The 17,910-nt window shown below is 44.0% G+C and overlaps 1 protein-coding gene across 31 annotated transcripts in view; it reads left to right on the forward strand.

The window, feature by feature from the left end:
- The window catches only part of MEGF11 (multiple EGF like domains 11), a 289,113-nt gene that overhangs the window by 70,710 nt on the left and 200,493 nt on the right, over positions 1-17,910 (forward strand). For 29 of the 31 annotated variants that reach the window (XR_008311408.1, XR_008311409.1, XM_053272175.1 and 26 more), the window contains 2 exons: positions 11,816-11,910; positions 14,514-14,637. The exons of 1 other annotated variant lie outside the window; for it this stretch is intronic. Coding sequence is in view for 28 of the 30 variants with exons in the window: in XM_053272175.1 (XP_053128150.1) it covers positions 14,522-14,637 (116 nt within the window). In the remaining 2 variants the exon portion in view is untranslated. Of the gene's footprint in view, positions 1-7,611; positions 7,726-11,815; positions 11,911-14,513; positions 14,638-17,910 lie in introns of all 31 variants that reach the window. One more of the 31 variants, XM_053272168.1, reaches the window with a different exon arrangement.

Consider the following 17,910-nt stretch of genomic DNA (forward strand, 5'->3'; position numbering starts at 1 on the left):
GAGTGACTTGGAATGGATGCTCCCAAGCTGAACAGGTAGACAACCAGGAGTAGTTTGCTTGCAAAAATATGCTGCTGTTTCAGTGTTGGATTACTGATGTGGAAAATTGCTGTGGCAGTTATGATATTGTGTGTTTCTTTTTATTAAGGCTTAGAACTGTTGTTGGTTTCAAATATGCCACTGGTGGGTTTTGTGTTTTTTTGACTGACCTGTTCCAACCTGTGAGGTGCTTTGCCTCAGTTTCTAACTGGTTAGTTCCATATTTAATGTTTTTCCACAGTGAGTTGATACCAGGTTGGTGCAGAAGGGCATTGTTCTGTGAACATCCTGCCATCACTGCTGTGGATGGATTATCCCTTTCCCTGTTTTGGTGTGGGATGCAAGGAATTGCCTCACACTTCTAGTCAAGATAGCCACCTAATGGTGCAGTGGGGAAATGACTTGACTAGCAAGCCAGAGGTTGCCAGTTCGAATCCCTGCTGGTATGTTTCCCAGACTATGGGACAGAGGCTTCTTGTGCTGGCCTGTGGGTGTCCAAGAGGGAAAGTACTTGCCTGGACACTCCATACCTGTCATGGTGTGCTGCTGCACCCAACTAGAATGGCAAGAGGCCAAGGATGTCTTAAGTATATTTATGCAAGACTACCTCTCATACTACCTTCCTACCTGATATAGGGAAACACCTCTATCAAGCAGCAGCTATATAGGAAAATGCTGAAAGGCATCATCTCATACTGTGCAGGGAGATGGCAATGGTCAACTCCTCCTGTATTCTGTCAAATACAACCACAGGGCTCTGTGGTCACCAGGAGTTGACACCTACTCGACGGCACACTTTACCTTTTCTAGCCAAGATAATTGAGTCCCTCTAACCTGTTACTCTCTATGGACAGGTAGCGGTTCTTCAGGGACTTCCTCAACTCTGTTTCTGGAGTTCCTTGGAGAGGAGAGGTCCAGAGACGGGATCTGTACTCTTTGCCTGAAAAATGTGTTGGAACTTTGCTGTCTATTCTGCCCAATTGGGCACTATAGGAACTGGGCAAGATCCTCTGAGGCTTGATTGGACACTGGTGGTTGGAGGACAAGCAGCAGCTCGTGGCTGCAACTCAAAATTGGCAATTATAGGAGTAGGCTAAGGAAGAGAGCAGTGATGGCACATCAGGATCCATTGTCTGTCTTGTTCTCATTGAAGGGATTTGTCACCCTCAAGGTGGCCTAAAAATCCAGTCTCATAAAATGTCACAGAATGTCCCTCAATGCCACCTGCTGCCCTCATTCCTCCACTGCTTCTCCAACTCTCTGCCTAAATGTGTCTCTTCAGAGAGAGTAATGGAGCTCGTTGGTTTCCTCAGTGTGTGTGGTGCCTTATTTTTTCCTCTCCTTTTGAGTTGGTGTCCAAGTTGTTACTTTGGGCCAGGGACACCTCAGTCCTGAGTTCAAATGTTACTGCCTTTCTCATGGGCTCAGTGAGAACTGTAAGGAGCAAAAACCCAATTTGCCCACCCATTATGGGGCTTTTGAAGGCTTGGCTTTGAATGATCCATCTGTGTAGAATTCAAACAGTACAAAAAATGAAGAGGGGCTACAACTGCATGTTTCGCAGGCAGAGCATCTCAGTTAATGGATCCATGTGCAAATAACAGGAAAGACCACCTCTGTCTGAGATGCTGAAGAGCTGTGGCCCATCAAGGTAGACAGTTCTGAGCTAGGTGGACAATAATCTTACTTGGGGGAAGGCAGCTTTAGATGTTCAAAATGCAAATGTTTTTGATAGCTAGGAAGATATCGATGTGTTAGAAGCTTTCTCTTAAGTGTAGGACACCTGGCTAATAAATTGTGCTGTTCGCTTACTTTGCCAGAGAGGATATTTTTGTCTCAATAGGCACTTACTTCCCCTAGATTACATTAGGTTCAGTATGCGTCTTTGTAGATGAGTTTTTTCCCTAAAGAGAGAGAACCGAAATCCAATTTCTAAGCATGTTCGTTACATAGATGCAGTTACCACTGTTGTCGTCTTGCATGTTTCTAAATAATAGTTATTGGAAAAAATGCTGATTTACAAACACTTTAGAAAGAAAAGAAAAAGGAAGCTTAATTAGCTCATTCTCCATGGGCCTTTTTGCCACGTGTTGTCATTAATTAACATTCAGTGTCATTAATGATCAGTCAATTTATGCAGATCAAAGTCGATGTCTGTTGTAGCAGGAATCTGAAAAATAAGCACATGCTTACTAATTATCATGTTGGATTTTTTTTAATAGTTTGGAAACCTTAATTATAAGTGATACGAACTGGACTTCATAGAGTCTGCTGGGGGTGCTTTGAACATGAGCAGTTGCTGGCATTTCCTTGCATCCCTTACATAAATCACTTCTGGGGCTAATTGAAGATCTGCTTTCAGAAGGTGATGTTTTAACGGACTTTGAAACCTGAAAAAAAGAGAGTTCTGTCTGGTGCCACATGAAAGAGGCAAGAGATTTGGGGATTTTTTTGTTTCACATCTGATTTTTAATTTTTTTTTAACAGCTCTGCAGAAAAAAATTGTTTCAGATCTGTAGGCAGGATACATTTGAATAGTAGAAATATATGATACAGTTATTCCTTTTAATTAGTACGCTGTTTTAATGGCCCTTTTCCCAAAGCTCCCCTTTGCACTGAAAGCTGAAACTCCTAAAGTTAACAATAACTTTTCAGGTTCTGAAAATTCTCAGTAAAATTGTGTTCTTGGGGTGGATAAACTGTTTAAAACCAAAGGCACTTCTTGGATTACACTTTAAGAGACTGAAAAGAATTATCTCTAATGCATCACTTGTGACGAAGGTTTTCATAGTAGAAAAGGGTATAGATCAATGGCATAATTACAAAATGCTACTCTTGTTTCCCCCTTAATTGCTTTACTTACGAACATAAAAGCTCTGTTTTGAAAGTGTGTATGTCTAACTGCGCTGTTTTGTGACACAGCGTTTGCTCTTTGTTCATCATGAGAAGCGACCTAAACATTTATTTAAGCTGCAAGGCAAAGGTGTGTGTTTCCCTCTATCCACCGCTTGATCTCCAATTTCCCATCTGTCAGTGATATGCTGCTTTCTGCTTGGCTTCATCCTTGGAAAAGAGGGGAAAAATTGTCATGCCCAAATACTTTGCAAGTTTGCAATGGGGCATTTCTCGGGAGGGGAGAGAGCAATATTTTCTGAGCTGGACAAATAACCTTTCTTTTTGAGGCAAGTCTGGGCATCAAAGCTCTTTGCTTAAATGAGCTCAGTTCTCCATCCTGCCTGAATTACATACATCTAGCCAAGTTTTACATGCATCTTTGAAATAAATTATTCAGTTACAGGTTGAGTATCTGTTATCCAAACTGCTTGGGACCAGAAGTGTTCTGGATTTTGGACTCTTCAGGATTTTGGAATATTTGCATACTGTTATGAGATATCTTGGGCATGGGATCCAAGTCTAAGCACGAAAGGTTAATGTACACTATTTTGTTTTTTTTAAGGTTTTATTTAAAGTATAGAAACGAATAAGTATTGAATTTATGATAACTGCATGTAGCTGTAAATGTAATGAAAACTAAGCCGCAATGAGTCGGCGCTGCAGGTGCATGCCATGGTGGTTTCCAGATTTTGGAGCATTCCGGATTTCGGATGTCCGGATTAGGGATACTCAACCTGTATTTATTTTAATAATAGTGAGTGACAATGATTGAGGTAAGATACTAAGGTCAAGACAGACTCCTTCCTTCCTTCTCCTTCCTTCCTTCCTTTGATTTCTATACCGCCATTCCAAAAATGGCTCAGGGTGGTTTACACAGAGAAATAACAAATAAATAAGATGGCTCCCTGTCCCCCAAGGGCTCACAATCTAAAAAGAAACACAAGACAGACACCAGCAACAGTCACTGGAGGCACTGTGCTGGGGTTGGATAGGGCCAGTTACTCTCCCCCTGCTCAGTAAAGAGAATCACCACATTAAAAGGTGCCTCTTTGCCAAGTTAGCAGGGGGTGGTAGAGACGGGACTTGTTTGGCGGCACTGCAGTCATGGAACTCCCTCCAGACTGTCAGATCCCTCTCTTGCTATTTTTAGGAGAATGATGAAGGCCACCTTGTTTTGGAAGACGTCAGATTTTTTTAGTGGAAGTGCAATCCCATCCAAAACAGGCCGAATGCCTACCCTCAGAATAGTAAAATTCCTGCCCAAACAGTATCCTTATATTCTCTGGATTAAGTTTTTGCTTGTTTGCCCACATCCAGTCTGCATTGTCTTTTGGACAGTAGGCCTACATTCATGGAGGATGGCTGGCTCTTTAGAACAGAGTTGCCATGCCCCCCAGGATTCTGGGTTTCACCTGGATTTTAAGCATCTCACCCAAATTGCATAGCCCACCCAGATATGCCCAGATTTCAGATTTAATTTTTTTTTAAAGGGTGGGGGAGCTAAGCCAATTTACATAATATGCACATTAGGCACCCAGATTTGGAAAGCCAGAATATGGCAACCCTACTTTGGAAGTGTTAGTGACCTAAGCTTGATCAGTAAAGATACCTTTGAATACAGCATAGCAGGAAGAAAACATTATTTTGCAATGTGAGAATGTGGATAAAATGCTATTAAAATGCTGTGAGTGTTGTGATGCATACTGTTTGTAGAAAGTCCTGAATGGGGAAAACCACCACCACCACCACCCTTGAGAGCTGAGCTTCTAGAGAAAACTCAAGCTGTGTCTTTGGCGTTTCATTTTCGCTTTCCTTCTTTGGGCCATTATTGATTGGAGAAGCAAACTAGGAAGGCTGAAAGTGCCCAGAGGTTGCTTTTCTTTCTCTTGTAACTAATGTTTCTCTCTCTGGAAGGAGGACAGTTAGTCTTTAGTATGTTTTATGGAAGAGAGCTTGGCTAATAATAAGCAAAGGCTCAGTATATGACCCTGGCTGCTTTTTTAGCTTGGCAGCAAGGAAGGACCCGTTGCAAGGCAGTGGGGGTGGTGGAGAGTAATTGCTATTGAGTTTCTTTAATAGCCAAGAGAAAAGTGGGAGATGGGGGGGGGATGAAGTGTGTGTGTGTGTGTGTGTGTGTGTGTGCGCGCGGGCGCGTGCGGGTGCGGGTGCGGGTGCTGGGGGATTCTGAGTAAACATACGTTAGACTCCTTGCAGAGTTAGTTGCAGTGCTTTTAGTAGGGCTTATACTGGGGCCTTTGGACAAAGGGTGGCGGAACAATAACAATAACAATAATAATATGGAAGTAAGCATGCATGGCTTTGGTGTGTGAGCAATGTTGTGGGGGGTGGGGGGGACATGCAATCTGCTGGTAGGTCTCTGAGTCACTTTTCAGCAGGGGTGCAGGTATCCCCTTAAGCATCTGAGGAGTTTTCCTGCCTCGCTTTACTGCACTTCTCTCGCCAATGCCTAATAACCCATATCTCCTCCAGAAGTGTCTTTCTTCCCCTCCCCTCCCCTCCCCTCCCCACCCCACCAAAATTGAGGAGCTGCTGCTCAAGCTTGCTCTCTGTTTGCTTTTCTGTGATTGGTGACTCTTGGTTGGTTAAGGATAACAGTTTCTGAACTAGGCTTCTGAAATGGAGAAAGCTTTGCCTGGGGAAAAGAAGGTGGGTGTGTGGGCACGCGCAAGGAATGTGAGCTCATTTCTGGTCCTGGGGACAGATTCCTGGGCTGAGTGTGTGTCGGAATATGAGACACTCGGGTCCTTAATTCTAAACAAGGGCTGCTCAACTTGGGCTCTCCAGCAGATGTTGGCCTGCAACTCCCATAATCCCCGGCTGTTGGCCACTGTGGTTGAGGATGATGGGAGTTATAGCCCAAGAACAGCTGGGGGGCTTACGTTGAGCAGGCCTGTCCTAAACATATGTCTGTCCTTGCCACCTGGTTTGCACTTGGCTCTAGTTGGTGAACCTCTGGGTTCTTGTAAAAAAAAAAAAAAAGATCTCCACAGACCTGAAGTCTGCTTACAGCTCTGGACTGCTATCTACACTTGCCTGTTGAGACATCAATAGTATCAGAGGAGCTGGCTTGGATGACAGGAGCCATTGCTCAATGCAAGAGCATCTGCTTTGCATGCAGAAGGTCCCAGGTTCAGTCCCTGGCAAGACCAGGTAGTGGCTGGTGAGTGGAAACATGAAGAACAGCTGCCAGACAATTTTGGTCAAAATCATGGGTGGGCAAAATGGGAGTTGTAGTTCAGCAACCTCTGGAGGGCCAAGTGGGTCCACCCCTGGTCTAAATGGACCGATGTCTTGATTTAGGACAAGGCCGCTTCATATAATTGGATGTACTTATGTATAAATGAACTGTGCTAGATCTAGCATTACACATAAGGCCTTTTGACAAAAGTGTGCGTGCCAAGATGCTGTCTCCAGCGCAAGAAATTCTCTGTGGAGTGAGTTCTTGTATTAAGCTGCCAGTCATCAAGTGATGGACAACCTTCATTTCCCCACTTTTTCTCCATGGCAGGACTTTGATATAGACGACGTGTTGGGGAGGAGAAGATTTTGGCAGAAACCTCTCCAATATGTTGCTGCTGTTATGGGCAGAGAGTTCTAGTCAATGGGGGAGCATCTTGCAACCCCCCCCCAACCTGTAGCCTCACCAGGTGCAATTCAGGAAATGTTCTACTGCTTGATTTGTGCTGGTTGTATCAGCCAGCCCTGTATTGGTGGCTAGCATTTAAGGACCTGAACATTTAGGAGGCTGTGTTGCAATGGTGACTTCTAACATGCCACCTGCAAACCATTTAATTTGGGCAAAATAAGTGTTGCTCCCACCTTGGCAGGAGGAGTAATTGGCAGTCTTTGCAAGCTCTTGACCTCTTGCTTCGGAATACAGATGGCTTTCCAGGAGGCCGAGCAGATGCTAAAGTTGTCACTTGGAACCCAAAGACAGCTCCTGAGCTCTCTCTGGACTGGCGTAATTAAATCTGAACACGCACGCAGGGAATTGGAAGTTGCCTAGAATGACTTCTCTGTTATTCGGCGGTTTTGTATTTACCACCTATCTGCAAGGCATTGTAAGTGGGGTGTGTGTGTGTGTTTAACTTTCCCTTGGTGACAAGGCAGAGAGGCATCCTCTAAAAGTGGTGACTCCTCTTGCCTGTAGCAGGCAGCAAGCCATTGTACCATTTCAGCCCAGCCCAGCAGCCCTTGTGTCTGTTATTGGTGACTTCCTTGTGCTTTTCTTTAGATTGTGAGCTTCTTTTGGGATAGGGAACCCATGACTCTGTTCAAGATATTTTTAATGACTCTCTTCTTTTAAAAGCAAGGCAAGTGTTTTAACCTTAATATAATATCTCTAAGTTTCACTAGGCAAGACAGTGCCTTCCTTGGGCAGATGGAAAAGAAGAGAAGCCCCCATGGGCTGGGGAAAGGGCTGCACGGCTTCAAAAGGTGAGGGGTTCGCATGTCCAAAATGGAATGCCAGTAGAAGCATAGAAAGCCAGTAGGGTGGCAGCCTCTCTAGTTTTAAATTGGACCAGCCTGGCTTCATGCCAGCTCTCCTGCTTTGGTTTAATTTTACAATCCATGCTTTGCGATGGGATATGGGGAATAGCTTTTAAAACTATTAGCATGCAACGGAATATTGGAAGGCCATTTTCTTTCCTTTAGGAAAGGTCAGGCAGCAGCCCTTGGAGGCAATGTGGTTTCAGGCCAGGCAGCAGGGTGAAGAAGAATGCCCTCCCTCCAGCTGGGAAAGAGGAGGCAGTTTTAACACCCAAGGAGGTAACCAACTCTACCTTCCACTACTGAATTTCCCAATCTTGTGCACGTCGTCCTTGCTAGACTAGAAGCAAAATCTCTGCAGGGCTGCCTTCTCGTCTCCTTTGCTTTGTCACGTTTTGATGTATTAAATCAATGGCATTGGCCCACCAGTCTCGATGATGGATCTTTGTCACCCTGCCCTGTTCCTGTAAGCCAGGTGCTTTTACTTCTGGTTCCAGGAAAGAAACCTGAAATAGACAACGGGCAACAGGCAGGCTGGAAAAGACTGGAGATGAAAGATGGGCGAAGTGATGTAAAATTACATAGCAACTGGTGCCAGGCTCTGGGTATGCTTTCTTGCACTTCTGAAGCCGCTTATGAAAATTAAATGTGTCTGCTTGGAAAGAAGAAGGCTATCCTAGGGAAGTGAGCAACCTCTTTTGCCTGGATTTGGATCATTAAAGGCCGTTCTGGCTGCTTTCTGCTTCTAGGAGGCCGCAAATGAGGAAGAAGAAAACGGATTCTGAAACTTTTAAAAAGGGCCAAGCTAGACACATGTGAGTTCTGTTATTGGAACTCCTGACCACTTTTTTCCATTTTCAAAAAGCTGTGTGTGTGTGTGTGTGTTGGAAGTGGGGGGGACATGCAGTTGGATCAGGGCTATAGTGCAGATAGGAGGGGGAGATTTCCCCAACTTGAACTGTCTTTCCCAAGCTGTTCTTCACTGCACATTTGGGTCCACAGGTTACCCTTTCATGACTAATAGCAGTGTTTGGTGGGGGGATTGCAATTTGGATTGGGGCCATGTCATGGGGGGTGATAGGATTAACTCCCCTGGGTGCAACTGAGTGCATGGGAGTCCCATGTCATGCCTAGATATGAAACTGAGCTTTGGGCTAGAGGAATTTTTCACCACCAATTCTTATCCTTTGAATATAAGTAGTGGTAAGATTACCTCTGAGCACATGCAAAGCAAAGCATGACTCTTCCTCTCTGCTATGCAGGGTCTGCCCTGGTATGCATTTGAATGGGAGACTACATGAGCGGGCACTGTAAGATACTCCCCTTAAGGGATGGGGCCACTCTGGGAAGAACATCACCAAGCTTGCATGCAGACAGTTTGAAGTTCCCTCCCTGGCAACATCTCCAGAAAGTGCCGAGAGAGAGTCCTGCCTATTACACTGGAGAAGCTGCTGCCAGGCTGTGTCAACTGTGTTAGGTCGGCCAATGCTCTGACTCAGTAGAAGGAAGCTTCCTGTGTTCCTATCCTGCTCACCATCATAACTGAAGCCTGTCCCATAAACATCAGCCTGAGTGTTGGAGTAACTAGATTGGATAGAATATCGCAGGAAAGCAGGGTTAAACCACTGAGAGAGACTTAGTCTTTTTGTTCTGTATGATGAAACTCCTGATGTGTGAACGTAGCTTGCCTAACACAGAAGAATCCTGGCTCTGGACAGGCTTATATTGAATAAAGAGAGTTGATGCAGGAGTGCACAGCTGAGAATGCTGCTCTTGACTGGGTTTTCTTAGGAGACTGACTGGTCAGCAGTGAGCTGTGCTGTGACTGGGTATTCTTCCTGGTACCAGTTGCAGGGCAGTCACAACAGAAGAAAGGGCCTGCCCTCAACTCCTGCTGGTAGATTTCCAGAGGCATCTGGTGGGCCACTGTGTGAAACAGGATGCTGGACTAGTTGGGTCTCCTTGGGCCTGATCCAGCAGGGCTGTTCTTATGTTCCTTTTATGTAGGTTAGTACTACTTAAGCTTTACCTATTCAATGCTGTAGCTTTCTTAGTCATTAGCGTTGGATCCCAGGGTTTGGTTTTTATTGTTTGTTTGTTTATTTAAAATATTTCTGTACCGCTCAAAACTTGCCTCTCTGGGCAGTTTACAATTAAAATCATTTAAAACATCAAATCAATTAGCAATTAAAATAATTTAAAACATTTAAAACTCAATATTAAAAATATTAAAACCATAAAACTAATTAAAAGCCTGGGTGAATAAATGTGTCTTCAGTGCCTTTTGTAAAGTTGCCAGAGATGGGGAGGCTCTGATTTCAACCGGGAGCGCATTCCAAAGCCCAGGGGCTGCAATGGAGAAGGCCCGTTCCCAAGAAGCCGCCAAATGAGTTGGTGGCAACTGCAGACGAACCTCTCCAGATGACCTTAGCAGGTGGTGGGGCTCATGGTGAAGAAGATGTCCTCTTAAATACCCAGGGCCTAAGCTGTTTAGGGCTTTATAGGTAATAACTAGCATACAGTAACCTTGTATTTTGCCCGGAAACATATCGGCAGCCAGTGTAGGTCTTTTAAGAGAGGAGTGATATGGTCTCTCCTAGATGACCCAGAGACCAACCTAACCTGGCTGCCGCATTCTGGACCAACTGCAGTTTCCAGGCTATGTACAAAGGCAGCCCCACATAGAGCACATTGCAGTAACCCAGCCTAGAGGTTACCAGCAGATGTACCACCGTGTTGAGGTGTTCTTTTCTGTGTTCCTAGCTCAATATATATCTCCAGCATCTATTCTCCAAAATTCCCTTGAAATAACAGCTTGAGAAGCAGGGATGCTCTCTAGCACTATCTGAAGAAATCTGGTATTCCTGACGCATTTCATGAAAATGTATAGGAATTTAGTCTTCCAAAAATTTCCATCTGATGTAAATTACAATCTTGGGAGTTCTCTTGAAGAGCTGAATGAATTAATTAGCATTAGGAGGCAAAGTAGAAAAATATTAATTTGAACTTTTAGCACAGTGTACTCTCTAGACTTGCATATTCCCTCAGTATCCTGTGACATTTTGGGATAAGTAGCGATATGGGTCTCTGGCTGATGCATGAGTGTGCATTGGGACTTGGTCGCGTGGCTGTAGCTCAGCAACCAAGAGGTGCTTTTAATTAATCTTGTCCTTTCTCTCAGTCGAGTGTCTTGCCTACCTGTAGGTTTCTTCCCCATATTTGTAATTTCTTAAAATGAGACCAGAAAAGGTGATAGAGTGAATTCTAATAGGTTTTAAGCAAAGGAAGATAAAAAGGGTGGCTGAGTGGGTTTATGTAAGTGGCACGAGCCGTTAACCTGAATCTTCTTCTTGCACACTTCAGCTGCAAAATTGTTGGCATGTTGCTACTCCCTCAGCTGCCTGGATGACACATTTACTGCTAACTTTGGACATGTCACGAGGGCAGTTCACACGATTGGTATGTGGGTAGGAGATGCGTCCTACCCACATTTGTGAGCTGTGCACACTCCTGTTTTGTGATTGAGTGTAGGAGGTGGGGAGCTTGATCACTAAGCCCCAGCTGGGTGGGACAGTTTTTCTGTGGAATCTGGGGAGGGCATGCTCTCATAGGACAGAATAGAAGGGAAAACTCATCAGTGGTCCCTCTAATTTTTTCCATCTGTGCGCGGAATGAGTTTTGTTCTGGGCGGCAGTATCAAGGCAGTGTGTGTGTGCGCATGCATTCAGAATGGGGCCTTCCTGGTTCAACTTGAGCGGATCTAAAATGAACCAAGTGGACATCCAAAAACTTGTGAGTGTGCGCACATCTTAGAGGGAACAGTGAAACCCATATGCGCTGCCCTGAACAACTTGGAAGAAGGGTGTGATGCAAATCGAACACATTTTAAAATAAATAGCCAGGTCTTTCGCTTATGTTTTCCTTTTCCCTGTTACAGTAACAAGTACTTCCTTGAATTCCTTGGTTATTTATATTTACTGTGGTGACAGGGAAGTCAAAACATTGTTAGGAGCTTGAGTTTCTTTAGGCTGGCTCTTGATGATCCTTTGTGATGCCTTTCCTGATCTCCCCTGCTCTAACTTTCCCCCACTCATTCCTCATTCACCTGAATTCAATAGTGAAATATGAATATATCACTCTTCCCTTGACCTGATCTTTGGCTTCAAAGTGGCCATTTCTGATGCATTCTGCAAAATTTCCTTTGTGTTTACTCCAAGCACACATTCTGGTATTTAATCTTGCTCAGATTGCTTTCCTTGTGGGGTATATGTGTGTGTTTCATTTTTCTCATGGCTTTTATTTCTTAATCCCTTGCAAACCCCCCTCCCCTCTTCTTGACTTGTTTGTAATAATGTTTGTCTTCTTACAGCTTCTGAAAAGCTTTGGATTGTGACTGCTCATCTTGCCAATGAAGTCTCTCAACTCAATGAATTCATAGCCACGAGGGATTTAAAACGTGCTGAGGTGAGATGGTTAAATTCTCAAATTCAACTTTTCTGGAGCCTGTTCTACTGGGACAAAAGTCACTGGTGTGTCTAACTGTTGTCTTTGGGCAGAAAAGAGAAGCACGTTCTTGAAAGGTGCCAGAGTCAGGAGTCTGAATTCTAGTCTTGCTACCCAAGGGCGATATGTCAGAGTGAGTGAGCAGCTTTTTGTAGGTGCAAAGAGCCTAATGGAGGATGACAGCTGGTCTTGTGATAGCGAGCCTGAATTGCCCTCTTTATTAAGCAGGGTCCATCCTGGTTTGCATTTGAATGGGAGACTATGTGTGAGAGCACTGTAAGATATATCTCTTAGAGGATGGAGAAGAGCACCTGCTCTGGGAAGAGCACCTGCATGCATAAATTTCCTAGTCCTCCAAGACAAGGCTGAGAGAGACTCCTGCCTGCAGCCTTGGAGAACCCGCTGCCAATCTGTGTAGTCAATACTGAGCTAGATGGACCAAGGGTCTGACTCCATAGAAGGCAGCTTCCTATGATACCTAGAATTCTCTGCATGGAAGGAATGACTTCATTCAACTTGGTAGAAAGGACACTGATGCAAAGGAGTGTGCCAAGGCTTATACAGAGAATGGGGCTGACTCCGTTCACATTGGTCCCTTCTAGCTGTATGGAATAAAGTGAACTGGTTAGGATACAACGGAGGGAACAGGCCTGCTTCTCGCTACAGACCTTGCTGGAAGCCAACTATTTTTACATGTTTCACTCTTGGGTTAATTATAGTTGCTTGAGGTCATTACACATGTCAATTATCCATCAAGTCTTTTTTACTCCTTTATTACCTCTGCTGTTTCACTGACACCAGCTATTTATCCCACCTCCATCTATCAGTTTTGTAAATATGAGATGAAAATACCTTCTTTCCATTAATACACTAATCTTAGCCAGAGTCTAAAATGCGTGCTCTCTCTCTCTCTTTGTGAAATAACATCCGATTGACTTGTTTGTGCCTCCCTATGTAAAATACTTTCTGGGGTTGAAACCATGCCACCTGGGCTTATAGAGAGAATGTGCAGATATCACTTTAGCTTCATGAACTGTCACTGCAATGGACAAGGGTGGATGAAGAACCCAGAGATCTGTGTTTTCAAAAAATTTGCAATTTTTTTTATAAAAAGTTTGGACCTCTTATGAAAGGCCAATGTTTGTAAAGAAAACTGTGTCTTTGTCGTCATATAGCACAATAGTTCACATACTTATATTATAGTTTTATATTGGGGTCCACCACAGATGTCCAGAACTGATCCATCTGGTTGACCTTTTATTCCTTTATTTATGCCTAGTGACTACCAGATCTCTGCAATTTTGGCTCAGTCAGTACTCATCGTAAATATTTATGACTCTACCTTCCAATCACAGAACATGGATATTTCACTTTGCATCTCATGGAAAACACTGATCTGCCCAGTATAGCTCTTATTCCTGATTGGAAATTTTTGATTTAAATCGATGATTTAAATTGGTCTTTTTCTTGGTGATTTAAAATTATGATTTAAATTGCTGACTTCCAATTGCCTTGATTTAAATCATCCGTCCTGAGATACACGCATCTCCCACCCCCACCCCATCAAGGAGCTGAGGATGAGGGAGAGAAAGAGGCAGGCAGGCAGGGAGAGATTTGGCCAGGACCATGCAGGGAATGTGTAACCGAGGCATTTGAGGCTTGGTCTTGCACCTAATGGTGCAGCAGGGAAATGACTTGATCAGCAAGCCAGAGGTTGCCAGTTTGATTTCCTGCTGGTCTGTTTCCTAGACTATGGAGAACACCTATATTGGGCAGCAACTTTATAGGAAAATGCTGAAAGGCATCGTCTCATACTGCGTGGCAGATGGCAATGGTCAACCCCGCCTGTATTCTACCAAAGAAAACCACGGGGCTCTGTGGCCACCGGAAGTCGACACAGATTTGACAGTATACTTTACCTTTACCTTGCAACAAAAGTGCACTTTTGTGCTGGAACCTGCTGGTCGGTGAGATCCTGACAGCCATCTCCATCGTTGGCCCCATTGCCAGTTTCCTACCAGTCCCATCCAGGGCAGCCTTGAAATGCATAAGACTGGCGCTCTCTTCCTGGCTGATTTTTGCCCCTTAGGGTGATTCCAGATACTCCATTTATTTTTTTTATTACTGCTGGTTTTGTGGTAGCAAGCATGACTTGTCCCCTTTGCTAAGCAGGGTCTACCCTGGTTGCATATGAAAGGGAGACTAGAAGTGTGAGCACTTTGAGATATCCCCTTTAGGGGATGGAGCTGCTTTGGGAAGAGCAGAAGGTTCCCATTTCCCTCCCTAACATCTCTACGTAGGGCTGAGAGAGATTCCTGCCTGCAACCTTGGAGAAGCCGCTGCCAGTCTGTGAAGACAATACTGAGCTAGATAGATGAATGGTCTGACTCAGTATATGGCAGCTTCCTATGTTCCTATACTCATTGAGGTTCTAGTTCTCACTGAGGTGGGGTCCATACATTTTTGTGTTTAAAAAAACGTGTACACACAGAGTAAGGTACAACTGGCTGGTTAAGATGGTAGGCGACAGGTGTTTGTCTAATGCCTTTTTCTTCTCCATCTAGAAGCAGCTATGATGTTCTGTCTACTCCTGGGATGGAATCTCAAAGTTCTTGCCCTCTCTGTCCTCCTGAAAGCCACTATCTCTTTAAACCCAGATGACCCAAACGTTTGCAGCCATTGGGAAAGGTAATACATTGATTTTTTTATATACCGCTCTTCATTTTCTTTTTAAACACCATCAGGTAGCAGCAACAACTGGGAAGCTAAAAACTAGCAGCTGAACGCACGCTGAAGCAAAATGTCTTAAAGTGGTTTTTCCTGTTTTCAGAAACTTGGAGTGGCATTGTTCAATAAGCGTTTGGCAGTGCTTTGTTTTGCTTCTCCCATTCAGTGCTTATTGCAATAACTGCAGTTTCTGCTGTGCTCTGCTTAGTTATCCCTTGTGCCCAACTCTGCAAACCCAGACAGGCGTCCAAGGATGGCCAAGTGCCACGAATGGGTGCCCTTTGGCGTCGGAGCAGGTGGAAAGGTCAATCCCTTGGCTGCACAAAGGTCTAGATGTTAGTAATTCATGCCACATCATGTCATCCCTAGGCTGTCTCCCAGAATGTCACTTCACAGGGCTTGTTAAAGGGCACTGCCTGCAGTGGGAAGGAGAGAAAAAAAGAGGAGTAGGCAACATTTTATTATATTTTATTCAATTTATATGAAGGTGGACCTCGCTATATGTGGATCTACCATCCGCGGTTTGACACCCAACCTCGGCATATGTGTAAAAAAATCTGCTTACAGGGGGTTAGTTCTCCATATCCACGGGTAGGAGGCAGCTGGAAATGACCGTGGAGGTCATTTCTGGTTGCCATTTTGTGGCTAATTTACTAGAAATCCCCTGAGGAAAATCATGGAAAAATGCTATAAAGGACTATTTCTGACTTCTGGGGAGCATATCTGGAGGGCTGAAGAGCATGGTAGGGCACTTCGTTTTGCCTTTTTAAGGCTCCCCCCCCCCGACTCTGGGTTTTGGGCAACTTGGGGGCCTCCAGGAACCTAACCCCCACTATCCCAGTGCCCCTATGACTCTGTATTCGCAGTTTCCGTATCCACGGTAATGGTGGAGAACAGAATCCCCATGAATACTGAGGTTCTCTTGTATCACCCTTCCTGAAGTGGCTCAGGGTGGTTTGCATTAAAATAAAAAACATTCACCATCTTTCCAATTGGTTTAGTTAGTGCACGAAAGCGGGGACTTCTTTCCTAATGCCTAAACCAACTCAGCCTGGCTGTTGGCAGGTAGATTCCACGTGGGGGTGGGTGGGAAGCATGGAAGCATCCTGATGAGCAGAGACTCGGTACAGATGCTCCCCGTCTCAGTCCGGGTTGTTCCCTGCGTAGCTGCAGCTGAACCCCATTTCGGTTGCTGGAATCCTTTACAGTACTTAAAGTCCTCCAGGACTTTTTGGGCACCAGCTTGGATGGCTTTAAAAGAGGCTTAGCCACATTCATGGAGGACAGGTCTAGCAATGGCGACTAGTCTTAGGCCACCTCCCGCCTCAGAGGCAAGATGCCTCTAAATACAAGTGGCAGGGGAGCAGGCATGAGAGAGCCTCACCTCTTGCCTGTGGGCTTCTCAGAGGCGCCTGGTGGGCCACTGTGGGAAACAGGATGCTGGACCAGATGGGCTTTGGGCCTGATCCAGCTGGGCTGTTCTTACTGAGCCCCTTGTGAGCAAATGCTCAACTGGCATGCCACCACTTGTTGAGTAATTACTAATTGTCCATGACATAATTAACAGAGGCCGTTAATGAAATGTTCTGGAAGATTAAACGACAATAAATGTATTAAATAAATAATGAGAAAAAATATAAATTGAGATAAAGTAGATTGAAAAGTTATTTTTGGATTTTGGATTCTTTTAAATACTTTTGGATGGTGCATAATTTAATTTGGAATTATATTTGCAAGTTGAGATGGTGATTTTTCTGAGATTAAGATGTAAAAATGGTGTGGATCTATTGTATTTCTAGTAGGGGAAATAAGTTTTTTCTGTGCAGATGCATGTGTTTGTATTTTTTTTAAAGAAAACAAATGAGAATATTTTCTGGTTGTGTAATTAAGGTATATTTTAAAAGACTTCTGAGAAATTGTATTTAGAATCAATCCAGGCAGGTGGTTTTCTTCAAGTTAACCTTAGGAAATGAAGGTAGCGTTTAAAGCAGAGAAGAATGCTTCTCCTTCCCAGCAGTCTGGACATGCAAAGGCGCATGTGAGATCAATAAACCCGAATACAAGTCTTTCAGTCTACTTAAAACTATTTCAGATTATTTCCCTCAAAACTTCCACTTTTCAGCAAAAGTGCTGAACCAGACATAAGATTACTTCATTTCATTTGGAAAAATTCTAACCATCTCTTCTGGGAATAGCCTCTCATAGCATCTAACATGGATTAAAAACTAACAAGAGCACAACAAACAAGAGCACAACAGAAATATAATGCAAATCAAGAGCAGCAGAGAGAAGATACAAGGTACATTAAAATAACACATCAAAGCCTGATCTTCGCATCCAAGATCAGAAATGCCTTTCAGTTTGTGCTATGATGAGCACAAATCTCCTCCTAAGCAACACAAACAGCTCTTAGTGGCATTCCAAATGCTCAGATTTACTCTTTATTTTTTGAAAAAGGTGTGGATCACACAACACTTGGGATTATAGGTCAAATGTGGATGGTAACGGAGCCTGTAAAATGGTATTATTTGAAGCTGCATGGTGAGGCAAAATACATTTCAAGCCAGGAATACAATATTGATTTTGTGTGAAGGAAGTCAGCAACCCGGAGACCCAATCAAGGAGAAACAAAAATTAAATACCAAAATTGATTGGCTGCCCCAGCCAAGATGACTGTGATACTTAGATGGTAATAAATCAAGCCAAAAAGATTGAGTTAGGATGAGGTCAAGAGGAGTAAACAGGATCATAAAATAATAGTCAAGATGACTGGGGGTTTATGTTAATAAAGAGTAGTCTAAATATGTACTGCTTTTGCATTCTTGCCAATAAGACTTAGTTATGCTGTGCAGGGGGAAAGTGTTCAGCTCACAAAACCTGACATTTTTTGTGGGGAGCAAAAACGGTTTGTTGGCTGTGGGCAACGGAAATTGCTCTCAAAGCCAGCATCCTGATGTTGCTTCTTAGCTTAGGGTGAAATACTGCATGCACATGGATTCATTAATTGATGTGTCCAGTGAGCAAAACAAGCGTAAATGTACCTGCAGCCATCTCCACTGCTGCCTCTTGTGAAACCCCTCCACCCTCAAAGACTCTGACTGCCAGACAAATACTGGGCTTAGAGAAGGGTCAGTTCATTCATCTATTCAATTGCTGTCTCGTTTTTATACATAACATTTGTTGGGATTTTGCCATAGCCTGGCCTCAGTTCTTGTACTAAACAAGCTTGTCTGT

Source organism: Hemicordylus capensis, chromosome 10, assembly GCF_027244095.1.
Source record: "Hemicordylus capensis ecotype Gifberg chromosome 10, rHemCap1.1.pri, whole genome shotgun sequence".
In the NCBI taxonomy this organism is placed as follows: Eukaryota; Metazoa; Chordata; class Lepidosauria; order Squamata; family Cordylidae; genus Hemicordylus; species Hemicordylus capensis.